Here is a 25,451-nt window from a genome sequence, read left to right on the forward strand (position 1 = left end):
TCACTAACCTGCAGGATAATAACACCTGATTGGTGGATTCATTTAGCACCAGCGCATCAGTCAAACTGCGCGCGCTCGTATTTTCTATATTGTCTGCAGTTTTTCTAATAATGCACAATATTGTTAACGCATCTGTGCTGCTCTCAGTAACACACTGCGCTGTTGCATTGGCATGAACGCTGTATTACAGTGTGCTGCGTGCATGGCGCAGCCTGGCTGTGTGTCAGCGTCTTTGCGGTCCTCCTGAGCTCTGAGTGGTGCTGTCTCGCCTCCGTCGCTCTGCAACGACTGCCTTCCATTGCATTTCTCCAGCAGCGGACCGACCAGGCCCCTCGCAGCCGCTACACGGTGGCCCCCGAGCCGGGCTGATTCCCACCGCGGACCCGGCAGGTGAGACGGTGGCGGCACACCGGAGGACGACGGACTCAATAACCCCTGCGAAGGCCGGATCTACGGCGAGGAAAGGCCCAGGATGTGATGAAATCCTAAACAAAGTGCGACACACACACGGAGAGAGACACACACAAGCCCGTGCGCATCATAAACGCGCCCGTCTTGCACTGCAACTTTGCGTTTTTGGCTCTCGGCGGGCGCTGGAGGCGGATAATCACATAGGTGAGGTCGGGGAAATTATTGTCTGGGGAAGGGTGACGCGCACTTCTCAGCAGCCCCTGCGCTGTCAGACGAGGAAGTGAAGCTCCACACACGCCCATTCGAGCCTGTCGACCCTGCTGAAAAAGCCCAGAGCCGCTCATCAGATAACAGCAACGGACTTGACAAACATGCGCCCGCTCTCGGAGGGACGGCAGCGGGAATAACCTGCAGGACGTCGAACATTTCCGCAGGTAGGCGAGCGGAGCGCTTTGCGCGCAACGTGGACGTGACAATTCTCCAAAATGTTATTATCGTGAGATCTCTCCCCTGTGTAGGCCTGTCTCCATCTTTCTTTCTCTTTTTTATGGTCAAATGTATGATCTCTGGCCTAACTGTCACCGTGCACTGACTCACTGCCACCACCGTCTGAGGCGGACGCGTTAACAGGCTGCGGGCCAGATGTCAGCATCTGCTCGCTGTGCGTGGACGGGCACCTGCCTGCGTGGTGGTTTTGCGTGAATTTAGCTGACTTCTGGCAGCAGATTGCGCTTCTGTTTAAAGAAAAACCCACTTGCCAGAAGGTCCTGGCCCTTATTGCGCCCTGATCTCCGCATGTGTTAACTTTAAACAATGAGCAAGCTCCTCGTGTGTTGATATCAAATCCATACATGTTGAATGCAGATAGAGATTAATTGGTAATATATGAATTATTGATGTATTTTTACGCAGATTTGCTGAACTTTGTGTGTTTGAGCTTTAATGTTTGAGCGTTGGATCATTAATGAGGCGAACGGTGCTGTTCCAAGAGTTCAGATTGAGTTCTGGGAACTTTTTTAAATCTTTGTCACATTTATAGACTGAAGCAGACCATCATTGATTTACTTTGAAAATATAAGTGGGAGATAAATCAATAAAAGGCCTGTTTTAGAAGAAATGATACAGATCTTAAATGATTTAATGCACATGAGTACAGATGGTGAGGAGATGTGCAGGGAGACCTCCTGGACTCATCCCGCTGTTTTTAATTTTATTGTCTGGTCATTTTTCTACAGGCTTTTATTGCAGAGCTGCACAGCCGCTCATTGTAGCATCATCAGATCAGTCATTTAAATCATTTTTAAGTAAAAGTGGACAAAATGTGTTGGTTCCAGTTGGTTGAGAATGCTGGTTTAGTTTGTTTTTGTCATAGTTTCTGATACTAAACTCATTAAAGGCATCAACATCAGGCTTCAAACCTGTGATGGATACTTTATTACTCATTGTTATCATTTATAGACTGAACCAGACTGTAATAGGTTTACTGTGATAAATAAGTGGTAGATTAATCAAGAAAAGCAACATTTTAGTAGAAATTATTTACAATAACTCTTATTTACCATTTTTTAATAAATTAGATCTGATCTTAATATTCAGATGCTGTTCTTCCATTCCTGAGAGTATTAAAGTGATCCGAGAAGATCAATGTTGTTTGGGGGGACCCCCCCTGGTCCACACTGGGGCCCCTGTTGTTTTCCATACTACCAGTAAAACATGCCAAACCATGTAAAATATTAATCCGACATGTTAATTCCAGAGCTGATAAAACAGGTTGATTTAACAGGACTTTCAGCTGTTTTTGAAGACAAAGTGTCCAAAATGCTCTGGAATGTGATGGTTTTCTGGCTTTCTTCATAGTTTCTTTTACTACGCTGAGTTTAAGGTTTTTGGATTGATAAGAAGACAAAAATTGGGATTTAAATACTCATTGTTATTGTTTATAGACTGAACCGGACGGTAATCGATTTACTGTGAAAAATAAGTGATAAAATACTCAATAAAAACAAAGTATTGTGAGACAACGATACTGAACACAGATGGATCCTAGAAGAAAAAGTTTTTTCAGGGGACCTCCTGGACTCCTCCAGGGGGATTACCTGGGCCCCCGTGGTTCCCGGGCCACATGTTGAGCAGCAAAACAAAATAGAAAAACAAGTGAACAGTTTTTACTTTTAATGCCTGTTTCTACTCGAGTAAATTATCTGCATGTGTTGACTGAGATAACACGTGCATTAAGTGGTTTTCAGAGCTAACGTGGCAGAAATGTGCCAGTCCCAGCTTGTTGAACCAGCCATAACTGATTTTTATGAAAAATAAGTGGTGAATAAATCAATAAAAGCAACATTTTGATGTCTTTTGAAAGTTTTCACATGATTTAGAGTCAAGAAAAAAGGGGACCTCATGGAACCGCACTGGGGCCCCTGTGGTTCCACATTCTGGACAACAAAACGAAAGCACAGAACCACGTGAACAATAAAGTTATCCAGTAAATTACCCACATGTGTTTATTTACTGTTCCCAGCGTCTGAGTTTTTGAACTGCTGGTGTCTCCATCCAGGCACACTGAGAGTGTTTTAGTGGTCACACCTTATAGAACTGAATAATTGTGAAAATAAACATTAGCTTTGCCCCAGACAGCACTGTGCATATATATTCATGTTCATCTGTACAATCTGTGTGTTGATGGAAAAGTTGTGGACTCTCAGAGTCTTCACAACAATCAGTCAGTCAGGCAGTAGTGAGGGTGAAACCAGGCTTTCTTATAACTAGCTGTGATCAATACAAATACAGTGTTGTGCTACTTTTAGACAATAAAAGTGAAGAAGGGAGGATGCTGGACCCTCTGACCCCAGCTGAGTGTTTGGACTCATCCTGCTGTGTTCACTGTTATGTTCAGGGGACATAATGTGCTGTCCATTGTTTTCTCTCATCTGTCTGCAGCTGCAGGCGTTCATATTAAACATGAGCAAAGTTTCTCATCCCTGTGAGCCAAACACTCGGCTTCAGACAGTTTTTTTCTACTCTTGGAACTGTATGACGTTATAGAGACAGGATATTCCTAATATGGAAAATCTCAGGCAGTGTGGCCCCTCCCACCCACTGTCACAAGGGTCAACCAATCAAAAGAAAGTTGCCCTGAAGGGGGAGGGGCTAAAACTGCTTCTTTTTCTGTGTTCTTGTTTTATTTTATTGAAGCAAAACGAGGAAATAACAGAGAACAAAAACACAACATAATAATAAGCCAGAGACTCATAACAGCAGTATTAATAATTACACACCATACTGAAATAAAGCAGACTAAAGTATGGATAAAAAAATAAAAAGACTTCCATAAAGAAATCATGCTGCTCAGAAGTTTACCGACACTCAGCACAGGTGCTGTGGTCATTTTTAGCAGCCAGAATGATGCCAGAAGCTTGTTGATGGCTGCCAAAAGGACATTTAATCATATACTAGTGGGCGTGTTTGTATGTATGTATTTGAGCCTGTGTGGCTCAGAGAAAATCCTGAATCAATCTAAACTCATGAACTAGTGCCTGTTTTTAAAGTCTTTACAGATGCTGGTAAAAGGACAGTTTAAAGAACTCATTATGAGCCTAAAATTAACATTTGTGCCAACCACACCTGAGTGTCCACAGATGAAAACAGATTAGTCACCTTTGGTTTGTCAAATTATTTCTAATTGATTTTTTTCTTGGAAGATCTTTATCTGTAAATGAATCGGGTTTCATTTCTTCTCAGCTAGCGAGTGGTCTGCTTTCTGCTCAGCTGCCAGCTCACATTTTCCTTCTGAATTCAGCTCTTAGTTCATGCAACAGTCCAGTGATTAAAACTGACGGCCAAAGCCTGGAAATTATGTCAAATAAGAAAACTGTTTTACTCACATTTACAAGAAGAACTTGAACCTTATTAATAATTATTACACTGAAATAATGTCGCAGGTACAATAAAGGCCCCCAGCCCCCCAGGAATACTCAAGAGGTCAAACATTACAAATTGTTGTAATCTGAATATAAAAACTATAATACTTGAACCGTGAGTGCTGCTTTTGCTGGGGGACCTCCTGGAGCCAAACTGGGGCCTCTGTGGTTTTTTCAGGCCACATTTCAGAGAGAAAAGGAAGAAAGAAAAAGTGTTCGCTCTGCGGCTGCACGAAAAGCTGCCCGTTAGAAACTGAGTGTTACTGCATACTGGAGTGTTTAGAGTAACCACCAGCAAAACAAACAAACAGAAATGTTTTTGGATGTTTTATGATCAGCTGTTTCTGAGCAGAGTGAAAGTTTCCCACAGATTTATGTCAGATATGACATAAGCCACTCCCGCAGGCAGAAATGATAACTGCACGTTTCTCTGGTAACTGAGTACTCAGAGTAACCTTTTACTACAGATTGCTGTGACAGGAGTATAAATGAAGCTGGTGGGTCTGAGTTTCTGCATCCGTTTATAGCACAAAAGTTTTTATTTATGTAAAATCAGGCACGTTTATGGAAGTATAGCAGAGTGATGCTTTACATGTTCCTACTGCATTACGAGAACTGCTACATAATTAACTTCTCTCATTTAAAATAGTTGCTGCTGACTCAGTGTGTTGTGTTGCTTTTGTGAAGTAAGCTGTTTAACCCTGAGCTGCTGTAACAGCTCCAATAATGACCTCTGACTCCTTTATCTGTGACAGGAATCATTTCATTTTGATCATTAAATGTCTGCTGCAGTAAATCTTTCCATAATCGCTCTGTTAGCCGTGGTTCACTGCAGGATTTCACTGTTTAGAAAGCATCACACAGAGGCTGCAGATTTCTGTTCATACCTGACAGGTGTGCTCTTCTGCTGCTGCAGCCCATCTGCTTCAAGGCTCTCAGAAATGCTCTTCTGCAGAATGACTTTGAGTTACTGTTGCCTGCTTGAAGCAGTCTGGCCATTCTCCTCTGACCTCTGACCTCGGCACAGCATTGTCTCCCAGAGAGCCACCCCACACTGGACATTTCCTGTTTTGTGGACAGTCTCTGTAAACCTGAGACAGCTGTGTGAGAACATCCCAGCAGATCAGCACCAGCAACCGTGACTTAAATCAGCTTTCATCCTCATTCTGATGCTCAGTGTGAGCTTTAGCAGGTCATCTTGACCATGTTTTAATGCCTACATGTGCTGAGTTGCTGTCATGTGATTGGCTGATTAGATATTTGTGTTAACGAGCAGTTGAACTGTACCTAATAAACTGGCCAGCGAGTGACAGGAGTTGCTGTGTTTTTGAGGATGTAAACAGGAAGAGCAACAACTTTATCTTCAGATTATTTTGCAAACTAGCAGCAACTGTTCTAAAGTCGCAGTTCCCGACAAATGTCCTGCTAGCAGACCTCCTCCTCCTCCTCCTCCTCCATGGTTATAGACCTTCCTCTGCTTCTTCCATGTTGTCACTGGAAGGACATGAATGTGTTTTAAATAACTGGGGGGGGGGGGGGGGGTCCCCTGAACCCCCCCTGGAATCTGCACCTATGCTCCTTAAGCACGTTGTACACGAGCATCTCAGGCATGGTGGCTTTGCATGGGTGCCAGAGGGCTTTAAGCAAATACTGTCCAAGGTCACCAGCTAAAAATACATTTAAATTTCAATACATGCAAAATCTCTTTTTTCATTGTTTGCATCCCTCTGAATAAATATGAAGTTCACTGACACATGGAGGACGTTTCACTGCTGTTTGTTTATGATGAAAGATGAGGCTGGATTTGAAAAACTTTGTTTAACTTCTTGATGGAGAGCTCGTTGGTTCTTGGTTCCTGTTTTCTTTTTGGACATGCAGAGTTTCAGGATCCAGTGTGTGAGGCCTCAAACGCAGGTACAGGACCTGCAGCACGATTACCTGATTGATTTACAGGCTGTTTACAATAATCAGTCTGTCACTCTATAAAATATCAGAAAGGCCAAAAACCAGAAGAAAAACAAGTAAATCTTCATACTGGAGATGTTGGAGCAGTTAGAGCTCCTCTGCAGATGGCTCGAATCCAAACACGTGTGGCTGAAGCTGAAACACAATGCTGCCACTATCAAAGAGGCGGAGCTCCAACGTGCGGGCAGCAGCGAGGCGTCACCACGTCCTCAGACGCAGACTCTAACTGTCACTCCTTTCACATGAAAGTAATGCATCACATTTACTTTGTTACACGACTCGTTACAGTGTTACGCAGCAGCGTCTCCTGTGTAAATGCTACTCAGTGAATAATAAAAGTACACTTTCACAGATCTGCAGCAGCTCTGTGAATGAGGAGGAGGAGATCCTGCTTTCAGTGACACGTTTAAACATCAGAACCAAGCCGACTGCAGGACGGCCTGTCACACAAACACACACATGTATATTTGTCTGTGAACACAACCTTCAGGCTGTATTTGAACCCAAACATGAGCTTTCTCTTACCCTGAGTATTGCTGCCTAAACCACACCTACGTGGCTTTAAATGCTACACCGTGTTTAAAGTGGTTGGTAGGACTTCAACTCTGGGTGGTGGATTCACTTCCAGCTGTAAAATGCAGATTTCTTCATTTTTTGTACATATCAACACAAATCAGTACAAATGAGGTCATGAAGGTGGGTGAGTTTAAATACCTGAGCCATCCAAAGCAACAGAGAGAGCAGCAGGGTGGAATGGGTGGAGGTGAGTGTCAGAGGGATCTGTGACAGAAGGAGAGCAGCAAGAGTGAAAGGGAAAGTGTAAAGATGGTGGTGAGACCTGCTGTGATGGTTTGGAGATGGAGGCTCTGACACAAAGACGGGGGGCCGAGCTGGAGATGCTCAGATCTTCAGTGGGAGTGAGCAGGATGGAGTAGAAATGAGTCCATCAGAGGGACAGCTCAGAGTCGGAGAGGCTGAGAGGGTTTGGTCACGTGCAGAGGAGGGAGGGTAGAGATGGAGCTGCAGGCAGGAGGAGATTCATGGATGAAGAGGGTTGGTGTGGCAGAGGAGGATGCTTGGATAGGGTGAGATGGAGGCAGATGATCCGCTGTGGCGCCCCCTAAAGGGAGCTGAAAGAAGAAGACATACAGAGTTGGGAAAGTTAAGGAGGGAAATTCATGTCCAACTTTGAAAGCAGGGCCTGTTTAATGACTGTGAGTGTGTGCTGTGTGGGCAGAGATGCACACGCCTGCTCATGTCGGCTTTTTAACCTGAAAATCCAGCTTTGGCTGCTCGCTTGGACTCTGCCAGAACATCACTGTGGGTGTGGCCTCACTCGCAGCTTTGTATAGAACGGGTTGGCGTGTCGCTGGAATAGCTGTGATTGTGGACTGTTACATTCCCAGCAGACACCTCCGAGGCTTTCCCAAGCCGGCACAGAGATGTGCAGAGCTCCTTTAAACCGGAGAGAATCATATTTAACAGTTAAAATCACTGATTCATAATTCACTGATGACCAGAAGAACCCTAACGCTCAGTAATGTGTGTGTCTTAAATGAACAGTATAATAAATCCATATAAAAATCTTGAGGACTTCCTTGTTTTTTGTTGACTCTGAGAAGAAATGATGTGATTGGTCAGTTTTCACTGAAACAAAATAACTCCATCTGTGTGTGTGTGTGTGTGTGTGTGTGTGTGTGTGTGTGTGTGTGTGTGTGTGTGTGTGTGTGTGTGTGTGTGTGTGTGTGTGTCTCAGTGTGCTTCAGTGTTGAAGGATGGACAGGGAGCTGGTTCGGCAGAGCCAATCAGATCACGGCGAAGCCACCAATGGAACCAGCCCTCAGACCGCCGCCGAGCCCTCCACCACCCCTACCACCCCCACCCCTCCTCGGCTCACACCCAACCCCATGCTCCTGGACTCCGCCACACCCACGCTGACACCCACCACCTCCTCCCCTCCTCCGCCTCTCACCCCTGCTCCCTCCATCACTGCAAACCTTGGACCGAAGGCGATGCTGGCGGCGGCAGCGGCTGGCGCTCCATCCCCTCACATCCTTGTCCCGGCTCCCCCTAAACTCACCTCCACCCCTACCCCCACCCTCCGCACATACTCCCGCCACGGCCATTCCTCCAAACCATCTCCCTCCACACAAACCCCCACCTCCTGCTCCTCTCTTCTCCCTCCTCCCTCCTCCTCCTCCTCTCCTGTTGTAACAACAGCCACTTTGCCCCTCCTCTCTCCTTCTCCAACTTCCTCTGCAACACACAACAACACCTCCATGTCTACCAAGACCTCCACCAGCCTGACCAATGGGAGCGCCAGGGTCGTCTCCACCACCTCCACACCAATCACACCGTTTCATACACCAGCCAGTCCACCTGGCAGACAGGTAAAGGATGCACCACATCCACACGCTGACCTCCATAAAATCCACAGGAGCACTTAGAAACATGCAGCCTGGGGTCCTGATGGAGTCACAGCTGTGTCATTGAATCTGTCTGAGCATTTTATATTTGCTCAAACAGCACAAGAAAGCAAACACCTTAAAGCAGTCTGTCGTGGTCCTGGGCCGGTGGTCCAGTGTTTTTGAGTTCTTTTGTGAAGTTCTGTTTTGTTCTGTTTCTAGTTGTGGTTGTAGTTTAGTATTAGGATTGTAGTTTTCCTTTGTTTGGTTTTCCATGTTAGTCCTGGTCTTCCCTGTGTGTTGTATCTAGTTTTCTGTTTTGGTCTGGTTTAGATTCCCTCTGTTTACATGTGTGTCTTGATTTGTCACTTCCTGCTTTATTTTGACGATCTTGTGTTCATTGTGCTTTGTGTTTAGGTTTACTTCCCCTTGTCTCATCAGTGTATTTCGTTCACCTGTGTTGTCACCTGTTTCCTTTTCCCTCGTTATTCGCTGGTGTATTTAAGGTCTCTGTGTTGTTTCGTTCCTTGTTGTGTCGTCATCGGTTTTTCCTGCTGTGTGCGCGCGCGCGCCTTTGTGTCTGTGCTTCATGTTCATGTTAATGGTTCAAGTTTACATATACGCTCCAAGCCTGTGTTACCAAGTTCATGTTATGTCATGCTTAATCTAAGTGCTATTAAAAGTTAAAGCGTTTAATTAAGCTCCTCACTTCGAGTCCTGCTTTGGGGTCCTCTGCCTCGCTGGCCACAGCCCCCAACTTGACAAAGTCACCTTCCTGTACTTCAGCAGGACACAACAAGGTGATGACTACATGATTGTACCAAGCATCTGTGTTCATGTTGCTGCAGTCTGGAAAAGCAGATTACCTGAGAAGCTGAACGGTGACAGTCGGGGCTGAAATCCAGCATCAGGACTGTGTTTGTTTCTTAGACTATCTCTACCAGGTGGGCAGAGCCCCCATGATGTCATGGTTTCTAGTCTGCACATTTTGATGCAGTCATGTGACCTAAAAAGGCTCGTTTAGACTCCAGCCAGCGGAGGGGGGGGGTCACTCCCATACAGCTGCAGCAGGGACAGGAACAGGGTTAACATGGGAGTCTGTGGGGACCGACTGTCTTTGGAGCCTGCCCCCAGTGGACGTTAGAGGAATTTCAGCCCTGAGAGTTACAGCAATCAGATGCTAAATATTTGAATGAAACCTCAGCAGAGGTTAATAACTCGAATAATAACTCAAAATTTTGAGTTATGAATAATAATTATTATTATTATTATTTCAGTGTTGGGAAGAAACTTCCATGTAAACATGAGAATGAGTGACAGCTAGTTAAACAGCCCGAGGCCGTTCACCTGTCAGCCTCCATCTGGGTCAGTGTCTCACAGTGTGGGGTTACAGTTTCCTCTTTGTGCGCTTTCATCTGAGTGCGATTCATATCCTGACACTCGGCTCTCAGTGAGCCACAGACACATACGCTGCACTCACACTATCATCAGGTGTTTTTGTCTATGAAAACAGTCCTGATGAACTTTATCAGGCTGTTATGAGTCTGTGCTCAGAGCTCAGCCTCAGAGGATTTCAGGGTTTGTTCTGCATGTTTACGAATTACAGACATTTTTGTACACGTTTTTAATACTTAACAAAAATCTGTTTACAGTGAGCGACTGCCTGAAGTCCAGACTGCCTTTACTGTCACAGCTGCTCTGATGGGCTGAGATCAGGTGTATAAAAATGGCTGCAGTTCCTAATATTTAATATTAACCCCTCGAATTAAAGCTGAGAGTCTGCACTGCAGATTTAACTGTGGAGCTGTTTTAATTTAATAAATGCTGCCGACAGTTTATGACCAGTTTCAGTTTCCTGCTAAATCTCTAAATTAAACCTGAAACTAGAGATTAAAGAACCATAAAAGGGTGCCGTTTCACTGTTTACTCCTTTGGTTTTTACCCTACACACACACACACACACACACACACACACACACACACACACACACTTCTTGCTATTTGAGGAAACATCATATAAAGTCTTCCTTAATTGCTTCCCTCTCCTCCCGTTGTTCCAGGTATCGCAGGCTCACCCTGCGGGCACACCTGGGCTTGTGCGAGCCAATCAGAACCCCTCCCCTGTCAGGCAGAAGGTATCCCAGCAGACACTGCTCCTAGGGAAAGGTCTCAAAGGGTCGGGCCAAGACCAGGTGCTGCTGAGAGCTCAGATGGTAAACACACACACACATACACACACACACACACACACACACACACACACACACACACACACACACACACACACACACACACACACAGTGATTTCATGCAGAAACTAAATCATATTGAAGCCTTCCCTCTGAGATGCAATAATGTAAAAAACTGAGGGTCTTCTACCCTAACCCTTGTCCCTAACCTTGACCCCTGACCCTAACCATAGCAAGCTTAAAGTTTTCAGTGTCCCTACCTGTCTCAGTCACCATGGTAACTGATGCTGAATGTATAACCCCGTCATGTGTTCACAGATTTGGTTTAATATAATCTGGAAGCACCACATTTTCACCTGTAATACTCAGTGGCCACTTCATTAGGTACACATTGCTGGTACCGGGGTGGACCCCTTCAGCTGTCCTTATTTTTTCACAGCACAGATTCAACACTAGTTTCTCTATTCTGTATCGATCACCTCTGATCAGGTCGTAGAGGCTTAATTATGACTGAAAGGTCAGAACCATAAATCTGTGCTATAATTCTGTCACAGTACTCATTACTGATGTGTGGAAGTGAAGATGAGCAGCAGTGAAGGAGAAGACTCAGTCTGAAGAATCAGGCACACTTTAATATTCCCAGCTTGAATCCCTGCTCTCCTCTGTGGATCTCCTCCTTCACTCATCATCTCCGTCTCTTTCCTCTTTCCCTTCTGCAGCTCATTCTTACATCTGCTATGCGGCCTCAGCAGCCGTGCTCCTCCTCTTCCTCCTCCTCTTCTCCCACTTCTCCTCCTTCCTCTAACCCCGCCTCCGCTCAGGTGAGCAGCTGAGCGAATGTGACTGTTCGTGTGTGCGTGCATGTATATTTCTGAATTGATCTAAATCCTTCCTCACATTTTAAAATTTATTTAAATTTTTTAAATGTATTTATTTGTTTTAAATTTAATTTAAATATATTTAAATTTTTATTTCTTAATTTGTTATTAATTTTAATTTTTGTAATCTTAATTTTTGTATTTTTGATTTATTTCTATATATATATATATTTTTTAATCCTTCCAGCCTTTAGGTACTCGTGCTGCTGATGCTGAGCGTCACATCTTCACCTGTTTCTCTCATCCATCTTTATATAAGCTATATATATATTAAATGTCAGATGTTCATATTAAACCAAAGCTCAGATGCTCTCAGACAAAGTGCAGGAAATACAGCTAGCAAACGCTGAGTGCGGCCCCTCGGCAGGCTTCCAGAGACTGAGCAATCACAAAAAAAGCTCCCTTGTAAGAAGGCGGGGCCTTAAAGAGACAGGAGGGTCCAAAGTTCCCACTGCCCCCCCCTCAAAATCAGCTTTACTATATTTAATAATGAAGTCATTTTTATAAATGAGGCATTTTTAGCATTTTTGAGCCCTCAGAGGTTCATAAGTACAGGAGATATCTACATGAAATCCTCTGTGGCTGAAAACATATTTAGACTGTGGTAAAAACTGCAAACAGATCAGTTTTACACCCACTCCAAGTGTCACAATCTGAAGTTTCTCTGACCAACTGTGAGCGCCAGAGTCATGGGAACACATTCAAGGGTGATGTCACCGTGTGGGACAGGTACCTGCTCAGGTTCTGCTTTCTGACACCAGGATCGACTTCTATCCACAATTCATTTGGGTCAGAATAAATTTCTAATGGAGTCCCACTAATTGTGGTATATGGCTGTGAGAAACAACACCGTGTTCTATCATACTGGACATCAGTGCATCCTGCTGCCTCTAACATACCTGCTCTACCTGATAACTGTTGCTAAGCTGTAATTGGACAGCCAGCGCCTTGACGAAACCTTACTGAACATCTTCATCTCCTTTCCAGCTCCTGAGGCCTCCTCCCCCTGGGACCCTCACCATCCCTCCTTCCCTCCGCCTCAAGCACCCCACCACGGCCCCGCCTCCCCTCTCTCGCCCTCGCGCTCCCCTTTTCCCGCCTCTCAGGCCGAGACCGCAGCCCAGCACCACGGCAACAGAGAGCCTGACCACGCCCAGCCGCCACCTCTCTGTGCCTCCTCCAAGTAGGTCCCTGAAGAGTGTGTGTGTGTGCTGTCCCATGTCTTAAATCTAACAGATTTTCTATAAGATCTGATCAATACTTTAGATCAGGTCTTACCTCAAAGGGACTTACTCTATCTTACACATCTCCATCCTTAGTTTTGTGTTTCTAAATAATATACATGTAAAAATAAAATCTAAGCTATAAAAAACTTAATCTACTCAGGCATTCAGGGGCCGTAGACATGACCTGTAAATAAAATGACTCAGTGAGGCTCTTTTTCAAAAGGACAATCATTAATTAATCCTTCTAAATAAATATAAACATTAGTTAATGTACTTTAAAGTACTTTTTAAAAGTCAATTTATAGTAGTTTTCAAAAGCTATGACTTTATATCCATCATATCTGTATTGTGTTGAAGAGATATCAACTGAAATTGATCTTGGGCCTGGCTGTACTTTCATGCAATATCACGTAGTACCACAAGAAGGAGTAGTGAGTCCGTGTAACCATTATTAATCCAGGTTAGTCATTAAGAGCACATTTTTATTTACAGTCATGGTCAGTGCATACGCTAAACTGAATACAGAGAAGATTAGCCAGGACACACAAAAGGCTTTTGAGGAACTGGGGGTGGGGCTAAAAACACATTAAAAAACATTAACACCAACTGGTAAACTCTGCCCCCTGGTGGTCAAAGATTTAGTTGACATTTGATTACAAAACGTATCTTTAGGACTTTACTATAACAGACAGCAGCCTAATTACTGAAAACATTTACATGTTAATGATTTTTCATTTCTGCCAAACTGTGTCAAACTTTCTGGAAATCAAAATATTTTATCAACTAGCATCTGTACTGAGGCCAAAGGTCTCAGGAAAGAAGTGTTTCCAAGGAAGAGAAACATTTCTGAGATTGTAAGATATTTTCTTTTTGGAAATTGATATTTTAAGTCTTTTTTGCCTAAGAATAAAGTCATAAAACAGACAAAAAAAATAGATACAATTATTGCATTTAGCTGCTCAAAACCTTCATTAGCGGCTCTGCTTTAGCCCTGAGTATATGGTTTTAGTTCAGTCTGCCAGGAGACGTCTCAGAGCTCCAGTTTACCCTCAGACAACGAGCTGCAGCACATTTCCAGCTTGTTTCCTGTCAGTCTTCTGCTGAACTCATAAATCACTGGATAAAAAACAAACTGCCCTGTCCTGCAGAACAAAGTCAAATTAAATCATCTATCTTCATCTCTTTTCCAGGCTTTTGAGATAAAAAATAGAACATTTTTCAGTTTGTGGTGGCGTTTCAAGAAAATTGAAGTCTCTTAATCTCCAGAGTTTCTTTGCAGACTGAGCCTCCTGTGCATCAGCATCAGAGCAGAGAATTAAACCATCAAAACACACACTAGTGGCCACTAAAGGAAGTGCAGGTTTTAGCTGTTACAGCCATTCTTCATTGTTTAATGGTTTGTTCTTCATCTCCTCTCCCACAGCTCTCTACTCTCCGGGTCGAGCCAGCCCACTGAGACCCAGACTTCACTCTCCTAACAGTCACAGAGTGGCGCAGACCTCGATCCTCCAACCGATCGCTGCTGCTCCCTCTGGTCAGGCGTCTCCCATCAGCAGGCCGCTGACTGGACTGAAGAGCTCTCCGCTAACTCACAGCCCAGTGTCCGTCTCCAAGCCTCTGTCGGCTGCGCCGCATTTTGAGCGCTCACCGTCTGCAGCGAGGCAGCTTCAGATCATTGCTCTGTCCTCGAGTCGCCAGCCGCAGCCGGGAACGTACACGCACACTTCGCTGCAGCTGGCGCCTCCAGCTGCAGAGTCACCTGAGCTCTCCGCCCAATCAAAGAGGACTTTGAGTGCTGAAGATGTTCCTCCTCCTCCTCCTCCTCTTCCTCCTCCTCTAAACCCATCATTGCCAAAAACCATCTCTCCCCTGCCCTCACCTCCATCCCTGCTTAGTCCAGGATCTCCACAGAGTCAAGCCGAGCCCCAACCACAAAATCTGACCCAGAAAGTGGAGGCAAAGGAGGCTGAAGAGCAGAGAGAGTTAGGCAGAGGGGTGAGACAGGAAGTCAAAGATGAGGGCAGCACTGCTAAAGACCTAAGGGTGGAGAAAGATGACCAAAGAGAGAAGGTGAAGGAGGAGAAGCCGACTGAGGAGCAAATCAGTCAGGAGGAGCAGGAAGTTAGCCGTGAGGAGGATCAAATGGAAGTGACGGAGGAAGGCCAAAGTGACAGAGAGAGGAGAGAAGAAGGCAAGGACAAGAAGATGGAGGAGGAAGAGGAAGGAGAGACTCCAATGGACCAGTCTGAGACCCAGACCGGACAGCTTCTCCACCCACACCACAACACGGATCCTATCCCGGTGCCTGACTCTGTTAAAGACTCCAGTGTGGACTCTAAACCCATTACGGGTCTCATTTCAACTCCAGTTCCAATCCAAACTCCAATACCAGCACCAGTCCCGGTACCAGTACCAGTTCCAGTCCCTGAAGTCTCGACCCAGACTCAGAGGCTGCTGGAGCCTCACAAAGACCTCCAGCCCATTAGCCAGGAGGACTTCTGCGAGAACATGTCGACTCAGTCCGACAATCAGTCAGGTACCATCAGCAGCACGTCTCATACTTAGCATCACTCATCCTTACTGCTCATATCTGCGTATTTATTGGTGCATTAGGTTTTATAGTAAAGCTGTTGGTGTCAAATGAAGAAACAACTTCATCTGTTTTTTGTTTGTCATCTGGCCAAGTTTGTTCTCCTTTAACAGTGTGCACACAGATAATTAATTATTATTAAGCTTATGTGCTCATAGTGCCTGCACAGATAAGTCAGCACAGGAAGGCAGCCAGCAACAAATTCTGATACTTTATAATAAATATAAATGCAGTTAAACTATCTGCAGGGAGTAATTAATGTGGAGCACTAATGCAATAAAGACTCGCTGGTACCCGCTGCAGTCTTCTGAATTTCTCTCACAGTAAATTCCACATGCTTGTTTTTGACTGCAGGTCTGAATATGTTAACTTCAGCTTCAGGCAACAATCAAGGAGATTTTATTGGAAGGAGCGTGTTAGATGTGTTCATAATGAAAATATAAGTAAAGACAGGAAATATACAAATGAACATGCCCAAAGTTTTAAATAGGGGCCATCCTTATATGGTCATTGTGGGAGCCCCTCCTACTTTTAATTTAGAGAAGCAGCTAATCAGAAGAAAATTAAATTAAAGGGGGAGGGGCTAAATGGGTCGTTAGACCATAGACTGTATATGTATGCATCAAAGATGGACGTAGCTACTGTGACATCACACATTTACCAGTCGCAGCAGATGACTGCCCCTCCCTGAGTCTGGTTCTGATGGAGGTTTCTTCCTGTTAAAAAGGAGTTTTACTCATAGGGGGTCGTTTTGACTGTTGGCTTTTCTCTGTATTATTTTAGGGTCTTTACCTACAATATAAAGTACCTTGAGGCGACTGTTTGTTGTGATTTGGTGATATATAAATAAAATGAAATTGAATTTACCATATTTTTCAGATTATAAGTCGCTCTGGAGTATAAGTGACACCCCCGGCCAAACTATGAAAAAAAGTGCGACTTTTCCTTGGGGTCAGAAGTCACCATCAGGTCACAGATACACTCCTGATCAAAATCTTAAGACCAGTTAAAAAATTGCATGAATTTGCATTTTTCACTATTGGATCTTAAGAAGGTTCTAATTAGAGCTTCACGATGCTAAAAGAAGAAATCGGCGCAAGAGACAAAAACTTCTGAGCAGGGAATTTATTGAAAACTGCATTTACACTCAAACATTATTTTTTCAGCTGATCAAAAGTTTAAGACCACAGGTCCAAAAAAACAAAAAACCCCTCAAAACAGAAATCAAAGTGTCAACAAAAGGACTCAGTAATGAGCAGCTCCACCATTCTTGTTGATCACTTCAAACAGTCGTTTGCTTGCTTGATGCCAGTGTTTCCAGGAGGCTAGTGGGAACGTTGCTCCAAGTGTTGAAGATGGCTTCACGAAGGGCATCCACTGTCTGGAACTGATGTCCATTTTTGTAAACTTCTCTTGCCATCCATCCCCAAATGTTCTCAATGGGATTTAGATCAGGGGAACATGCAGGATGGTCCAAAAGAGTGATGTTCTTCTCCTGGAAGAAGTCCTTTGTCAGGGGGACATTGTGAACTGCAGCATTGTCCTGTTGAAAAACCCAGTCATTACCACACAGACGAGGGCCCTCAGTCACGAGGGACGCCCGCTGCAACATCTCCACATAGCCAGCTGCTGTTTGACGCTCCTGCACAACCTGAAGCTCCATTGTTCCACTGAAGGAAAGCGCCCCCCACCCCCCACTGTGCCGTGTAGAAAACATCTCAGGTGGATCTCCTTGTCATGCCAGTAATGTTGGAAGCCATCAGGACCATCAAGGTTAATTTTTTCTCATCAGAGAAGACAACTTTCTTCCACCTTTCAGTGTCCCATGTTTGCTGCACCCTTGCAAAGTCCAAACGGGCAATTTTGTGGCGTTGAAGAAGACGTGGCCTTTGAAGACGTTTTTTGTGTCTGGAGCCCTTCCCTCGCAAATGTCGTCTGTTGGTTATTGGGCTGCAGTCAGCACCAGTAATGGCCTTAATTTGAGTAGAGGATCGTCCTGTGTCTTGATGGACAGCCAATGGGATCCTGCGACTCAGCGCTGGTGAAATTTTTTTGAGTCTACCACTTGACTTTTTTGTTCTATAACCCTCAGGATCATTTAAAAAATGCAAAATGACTGCCTTACTGCGTCCAACCTCAGCAGTGATGGCACGTTGTGAGAGGCCTTGCTTATGCAGCTCACCAATCCTACCACGTTCAGTCAGTGAGGTTTTTTGCTTTTGCCGTCAGGAGGTCTTGACAGAAAATGGCATGGAATCCAAATTTTTGCACAGCTTTTGGCTTTTAAAGGCTGTGGTCTTAAACTTTTGATCAGCTGAAAAAATCATGTTTGAGTGTAAATGCAGTTTTCAATAAATTCCCTGCTCAAAAGTTTTTGTCTCTTGCGCCGATTTCTTCTTTTAGCATTGTGAAGCTCTACTTAGAACCTTCTTAAGATCCAATAGTGCAAAATGCAAATTCTTGCAATTTTTTTAACGTCTTAAGATTTTGATCAGGAGTGTATTTGAAGTAAATGGCCAAAAGTTTGTAGACAGTATTTGTGAAGCCTTTCTGTCACTGAATGTTGAACCTGCTGAAACTAAAAGGAAAGTAAGGCTGAGTGCAGTCGTTCCTCCCCAACATCTGTTGATACAGAGCTAGATGAACACTGTTTTCAGCAGTGTTATGAGTCATCTTACTCTGAACTATGGTGCTGACCACAAACCATTCAGAGCAGCCAGAGTATGTGGACGGGAATGATCACCTGCCATCTGCAGCTTTTTCTAACTTACTTCTTTTTCTGCTGCTCACAGCGCTGTCCAGCCTCTCCTCCCAGTCTCCCCCCTCCTCGCCCTTCATCACCCCTTCGGCAGAAAACCCTCCTCCTCTTCCTGCGCAGACCGCCCTCCCGACTGACCTCAGCCTACCACAGCACGAGCCCGCCAAGGTGGACAAAGCAGTCGATGAGTCACAGCCCCTTGCAGAAACTGAGGCGGAGCCCCTCGGCCAATCGGAAGATGAGTCGGAGAGCTTCGGCCAATCACAGAGCAACCCCTGGGACCCGAGGCCGTGGCCTGAGGGACGGCAGGTTCTAACCCACCTGGTGGAGGGATTTGTCATCCAGGAGGGGCTCCAACCATTTCCTGTACGGACACAAAAACAGGGAAAAACAGAGCTGCTGTTAACCACAGTTAGCGTTTTAGTTACTGGTGCTTTTAATCTGAAATAAGCAGCAGCCTCAGCACTACACCGGTCTGGGTGTTTAATCTCCTCTTAGAGCTCACTGAAATGGATTTGTATGATGAATAGATCCTCAGTGTTTTTCAGCCTCCATATTTCTCAGTAACACTAAAATTATTTTGGTCTAACAGACAGTTTAATCTGCTTTGGCACTAAGTGACCTTTATAGAGGTCAAATATTAAAGAGGGGAAAAGTCCCGATTTTAAACTGCATGCACAGACCTGTGTGTAAAAGTAGAATAAATATGGCTGGAAGTAAATTCATTTCATCCTTATGTTGCTGTCTCGCAGTGCATTTACAGGCACTATATTTCTGTCGAGCAGGTGAACCGCTCCTCCCTGCTGGTTCCAGAGCAGGTGGCCAAACCACAGGAAGTGAACGGGACCAATGGAAAAGCAGCGCTGCCTGTGACGGACACCATCAAACAAACCGAGCAATCCACAGATTCGGATGAAGAGGAAGGAGGAGACACGGACGACCCCGGGACCAGTAAGGAGCACTTTAGCTTTTAAACTTTGCCCCGCCCTGTCAGCATTATTTTGATGGTCAGCCTCATTTATTGCACCACAGATGATCAAACAAAAGCAGCTAGCTTCAGATGTTTCTGCGCCTTCAAAGACGGAAACTTTTTCCTGAGAACTGCAGATAATAAATCTGTCCTGAGACGCTGCAGCACCTAATAAAAACTAAAAACTGGGTTCAAGCTCCAGCATCTTCAGCTCACACGCTGTGTTCCTCATGATGGAGCTACACTGTGATTTTAAGCTGTCCTAGCTGACAGGACTGTGGTGATATCATCACTGTGGCTTTAAAACAGGAGGATTAAAGGTCGCCAGAGATAAATTAAGACGGAGATTTTGGACCGCCTTCTCACGATGTAATGGCTGCTCCGACCCTGACATGACATCACGAGTACGTGATTAAAATCAAATGAAACGACCTCAGGGGGACAGATTCAATTAAAACATGCAAATCCAAATGTTTGAAGCTCAAAAAAAAAACCCAAGAACATCTTGTTGAGCAGCAGATGCTAGTTTGCATGATGTGTCCAGAGTTAGCAAAGGGGCTGTGCAGTATTATCATCATCATCATAGAGTCTGCGTGTGTGTTACCATATGTGTGTTGAGCAGCACGCTGAACTTCTCTATTCACCTTCATGTGTGAAAGAAAGCAGCGAGCGGGAGCTTCTCTCCTGAGTGCCACGTCTGCTCGCCCATGCCAGCATTTACCATGTAAATCACTCAGGTTTGCAGTTTGTCGGTCAGTTTGAATTAACAGCACAGTTTCCACTTGAGACTCCACAGTCAGTCCAGCATGTTTTAAAGTGTATCCACAGTGACTTTTGGGCTGTGAAGTGCTGCAGCCACACAGAGTGTATTTATTGTAGTTTCTGTGGCAGATCCTGATACAGTGATACCAGAAAAGGCTTCACTGAGACCTCAGTGTGCGAAACGTTCCTCCTCAAACATCAAACATCAGACAAACTTCTTTCCATTACATGAATTTGTTGCATAAATGGTGTTCCTGTGGCACTCGAAAAACTTTTAGTCAGACTTTTTTTTTTACCTGCAACCATGAAGGCTTTAATGACCTGAGAGCAAATAAGAAACTAATATACTCGTGTATGTAGTCTGCAGAGTCCAGTTTGAGCCTCAGGCCGTTTCCTGCCTGTGCTTCACTGCCTTATTAAATGAAAGCCCCAAATTAAATCCACAATAAAAGCATAATTCAGACTTTACATAAGGTCAATAAGATTAAGGGTAAGATTGATGTATTAAGGCTTATAGAAAACAGTAAAAAGTAGGGAATAAAGTTTCTCATGGATGCATCGAGCAAGGACAAAGACTTTAGTCGCCCTCCAGGAACGGTGGTTTTTCCCTCTCTGAGCTCTTGTCTTGAGAACATGAAGTTAAACCTGAGATTCTGCTCTGCCCCATCATGCTCTGGACCTGGGGCCTGTTCTCCAAGGCAAGGTCAGCTTATCCTAATATTAGCAATCAAGCTGTCACATGAAAGTGGGTACCCCCCTCCTGAGAAATGAACTGATGCTTTAATAGTTGAGTCACAAGCAGAGAAGCTGATTTGACACAAAAACATCAGGTTAAATCTGAAGAACAGGCTGAGGGTAACCCCCACCCTGCAGATACGCAGCACAATGAAAGTGTGTATGAGAGTCTACGGGGTCGAAGACGTTAACCACTTTTAATACCCTGAAAACTCAGCGGTAAACCCAACGTTACCCCACATATCCCCAAATCCTGCCTCAGTACGGCTCTGCTGGCCTCTGTGATGATGTGATAGATGTGGGAGGTGTTCAGCCTTGAAGCCAGCAGCAGAAACCATATTTTATCAGCCAGGATGCCTCAGTGAGCACCTTCCTCTGCTTCGCTCTCTCATTCCACCATGTTTGTGCTGCTCTCGCAGGGTCGGGCCACAGAGACCGGACGGTGCTGCACTGCCAGTTCTGCGGGAAGAGGGGCCACGCACACAACTTCATGCGCTCCAAGCGCTTCTGCTCCACTTCCTGTGCACGCGGGTGAGGCCTCGCTTCATTGGCTTAAGTGCTAAAGAGAGCAGCTGTGATGTCATGAGACCTTTAGACATTGTAGAGGTGCTGCAGCAGCACAGGATGTGGTGTGCGTGCGGCCTGTGTGGAGGCGCACAGGTGTCAGATATGAGTGTGAATGAAAGCAGCGGAATGAGGAACTATCAGCACCACGTGTCTCTGTGCCCCCCCCCCCCCCCCCCCCCCCCCCAGGTTTAACGTCCGTCTGACGAAGCGTCTGCGGGCTCTCAGCGCAGGAAGTCGCTCGGAGAAGCCTCGTCCAGCCCTCAACCGGGCGGAGTCGGTCCCTGGGAAACCCCTGTTACTGCGGCTGGTACGGACACTGAACCGAGCAACACTTTAACTGCAGCAGGAAAATACTGTGAAAATACTGCAGTACAGGAAAGTTAGAGCACAGAATACTGCATGAGGCTCACGCATACACAGACTAGTGTTACAGGTTTACTCATAAAACACAATTTTAAGTCTTTTATGGACACTTGTGGAGTTTATCTGAACGACTGCCTTCTAAAAGTGCTTTACTGCATTTATAGTTTAATATCTTTCAGAATAAAAGCCCTGCAGAAACACTGACTCTGAAACTGAACATTTTTCACAATAAAAGACTGAAACAAATAATCCCACTATACTACCTAGAAATGGAAAACTGTATTGTCTCAGTCACGTGCAATATTTTTATATTTGGTCTGATAAACGAGCCCTTTGAAGGCAGCCCTGTGGGGCGCAGTGACCTGTGGTGGCCTTTAGAGGTCAGCAGAGCCAACAAAATAATAAACTGCCTGTACATCAATGCATCAGTTTTAATAAAGTTACTGCTTAGAAGCACTTTTACTTTAAATCATTTTTATTGGGATGAAAATGCAGGACTTTTGCTGCTTTAATGAAGTATTTGTACACAAGTTTTGTCACCCGTTTCTTTTCAGCCTCGTGATCTGTGGAGCGCCGGACGACGTGAGAAAGACGGAAAGGAGAAGGCAGCGGCGGCAGAAGAGGAGGAAGAGGATGACATGGTCGGAGGTGGAGGCAGGGAGGAGGAGGAAGAAGACGATGACCGAGGAGAGGAGGATCCTTCTGTCGCCATGACGGTCAGGGTGGAGCGTCGGGCGGCACGGAGAGCGAGGAGGGCGTCGGCGCCGGCCGTGACCACCTCCACGCCCACCACCACGTTTAAGCCGGCCCCCTCGCAGTGGAGCGTGGAGGAAGTCACCGCCTTCATCCACACGCTGCCAGGTAAATAAGAGCAGATTTAAAGGTGTCGAGCTCCTCCCGGGACCTTTAAATCAAACCTGATTTATGGCAGCGCGCTCGGCATCTTAATGATCAGCAGCCCGCTCACAGCCTCTGTGCGTCCCACTCGTCCTATTAAAGGTTTCGCAAAATGCTGAAATGAACCGCTGAGTGAAGTAATGTGCATACTTTTGACCACCCACTGTCACACTGAGGGAGGCTGCTGTGAAACATCTGGAGGAGAAACAACAGTGAACCTCGGTGTCGCTTCTCAGCTGGAATCACATCAGCAGCAAAGATGATTCTGTAGTAAACACCATCAGGTTCTTAGGTAGTTATAGTTTCATCATTAACGTGCACAATGTATGATTGTCATCTGATTTTTTAAGATCACATCTGGATCTTTAATTATGGATGTAGGAAAAAAGGGATCTGTTCTGGGATAGACTCTCAGCATGAGGCCTGTGGATAAACAAACTGTTAGCTAACCACGCTGGATAAACAGAGTTCATGCAAATCTTACTAAAATACTAAAATCTCTGTTTGCCCTCCTACACGATCAGGATCAGAAATCAAACCTGGGACACGGGTACATCTTAGGTCCCTGAAGGGTCTGTGAAAGGGCCTAGTGTTAAAACTGCAGTTCCTCAAATGTCCACTTGAGGCTCCATAAATGAGTAGATGGCCTCTGTGGATGATTTCCTCTTTGTGGCAGCTGCACACGGGTGATTCTTTTAATAACTCACCAGTTTAAATTGTATTCAGTTACTAAATCTAGAGGCACGCCTACTTTAACTGTCCTTCACTGTAGCAGGGCTGCTGCAGTGCCTCTGAGCAGAAGCGTGAGTGTTTCTAAACTCTGTGTTGGCGTTTCAGGCTGCAGTGACGTGGCCGAGGCTTTCCGGGTGCAGGAGATCGACGGCCAGGCTCTGTTGCTGCTGACCGAGGACCATCTGATGACCAGCATGAACATCAAACTGGGACCTGCTCTGAAGATCTGCGCTCACATCAATGCACTGAAAAACCAATGAGAGACAAAAAGATATATAACATGAGAAACAAATTGAGAGAAAGAGAAAACATAAGTTTAATATGGAAGGAAAAAAGGCAATAACAGAGAAATCGACAAGGCAAAGCTGACACCGAGGATGACACAACGATGAGGTCAGTCATAATTTCTGAGATTATAAGTGGAGGTGTGGCCTTAGCAGACGGGAACTGGAGAGGAGTGCAGGAGCACGACGATGCCAGAGTCCAGAAGAAATTTCACCAGTTTTGGGCCCTCTGGCTGTAGCAGGAGACCGGGGGGGGGGGTTTTGTAACTTTGTGTATATTTTACATGCCGCTGGAGAGTGTACATTTGAAGCTATTTGATGAAGGATTTTGAACATTTAATATATAAAATTTGTCTATTTAGTTTTTTTAGAACGTGACGTCAACATCAAATCTATCCAGTAGCTAACATAACCTGTGTGTGTAAAAGAAAACAATAATACGTAGACTTTGTAAGTGATTAATGAAAGTTTAATGTTTTATATCACTATATTCTGGACAAAAACATGTCTGTGTATTAAAAAAGTCACTATCAGGGTAGAGACTGGTGTCTTTAATCGTCACATTTTTATGGTATCCTGCTTGAAATTATTTAATAAATGATTAATCATTAACCAAAGAATTTATTTATCTTGTTGTTTGAAATAAATTCAAGGTTTTAAATTGCCAAGCAAATAACCCCGGGGGGCACCTTCGCAGTAACCCCGGGGGGTAAATAGGCAACTGAAAGCAGAGTTACATTAAAAAGGACCTCCCACCAAACATGTATGTATTTAAGACAAAAATCGTTATCACTGAATGTGAGCACGGAGCCGTTTGGAGCACGTTACACAGTGAGGAACAAATATCGTTCCATCTCATCGTGTTTTCATGGGAGATAATGATGGCAAATATATAATTCCACTTCATTCTAAAAGGTTAAAGAGGATCATTCGTGGATATTTTCTTAAATAGTCTATGTTTTAACAGTAATGTCCAGTAATAATGATACTGAAATGAAATAATGTGTAGCAGGACTCTCAGTATGGATTTTGTTGATGAACATTGTGTTTTGAGTCTTTTAATTATATTTTCTTAAACATTAAATTAAGACTTATTTTTACTTTTATATTTCAATATAGACATTTCAAATAATAATTCACAAATTGAGTAAACAACATTTTTAAAATTATTAAACAGTAACATGGCCAGATACAGTATTAATAATTTTAACCCAGAACCACAATCTATGTGCATAAAAGCTTCAGATTTACAGTGTAATATCTCTCCAAGCATACCGCTGTGTAAAAGTCTTGAGCCAATTCTCGTTTAAATTTTCCTTCCAAGCAGCCTGGCTTTAATTTTTAAAGTGCTCTTGAGCAACAGTTCTCCAGCTTTCTGAAAAACCTTTTAAGTTCTTATTGGCTGCTTTTTCACTCATTTTCAGTCCGGTCCTCGTACCTGTGACCGTGTCACAGGAGCGATTTTTGTTTGTTTAAGCCTCTTAACACGTTCCAGCATGAAAAATGCTCCTGATGAACCAGCGCTGATGACTGAGCAACGAACCGAGCTTAAACTGTATCTTCAGGCACTTTGTGACAAGCAGCGTGTCACAGAAACACATTGTTTGTTCATGTTTCTTTAGATGAATCTATGAAAATGCCAACAATAACAGTTTGATAGATATAAAAACTAAAGTTTGGATTTCTCCCCAAACAAAATCAAAATCATAAAACTGAAGGAGAGAGCGGTCAGCATCACTGTGATCAAAGGATGATGGCGTTTCCTCTCAGTCACAACCTTAAAGGTGCATGGCACCCTT

At 44.5% G+C, this 25,451-nt stretch overlaps 1 protein-coding gene across 2 annotated transcripts; it reads left to right on the top strand.

Annotated features, from left to right (window-relative positions):
• The first annotated feature begins 285 nt into the window (after window positions 1-285).
• On the top strand, window positions 286-24,185 carry LOC115799231 (polyhomeotic homolog 3). Of its 2 annotated transcripts, XM_030756272.1 has the most exons (12): window positions 286-845; window positions 8,053-8,686; window positions 10,762-10,914; window positions 11,610-11,711; window positions 12,756-12,951; window positions 14,418-15,530; window positions 18,377-18,708; window positions 19,128-19,293; window positions 21,229-21,340; window positions 21,563-21,683; window positions 22,294-22,600; window positions 23,474-24,185. In XM_030756272.1, exons 2-12 carry the CDS (start codon window positions 8,072-8,074, stop codon window positions 23,626-23,628), a joined length of 3,372 nt encoding a protein of 1,123 aa, XP_030612132.1. In that variant the 5' UTR covers window positions 286-845; window positions 8,053-8,071; the 3' UTR covers window positions 23,629-24,185. The 2 variants fall into 2 exon arrangements, with proteins under 2 accessions (XP_030612132.1, XP_030612133.1); XM_030756273.1 differs by lacking the exon at window positions 11,610-11,711 and having other exon boundaries at window positions 287-845.
• The last annotated feature ends 1,266 nt before the right edge of the window (window positions 24,186-25,451 follow it).

This window comes from Archocentrus centrarchus, chromosome 20 (genome assembly GCF_007364275.1).
Source record: "Archocentrus centrarchus isolate MPI-CPG fArcCen1 chromosome 20, fArcCen1, whole genome shotgun sequence".
NCBI lineage: Eukaryota > Metazoa > Chordata > Actinopteri > Cichliformes > Cichlidae > Archocentrus > Archocentrus centrarchus.

Coding starts and splice junctions, on each gene's coding strand:
- LOC115799231 (XM_030756272.1), top strand. CDS start 8,072: ATGGACAGGGAGCTGGTTCGGCAGAGCCAATCAGATCACGGCGAAGCC. Junction 12,952..14,417: donor CCTCTCTGTGCCTCCTCCAA/GTAGGTCCCTGA, acceptor CCTCTCCCACAG/CTCTCTACTCTCCGGGTCGA. Junction 18,709..19,127: donor AGGGGCTCCAACCATTTCCT/GTACGGACACAA, acceptor TCTGTCGAGCAG/GTGAACCGCTCCTCCCTGCT.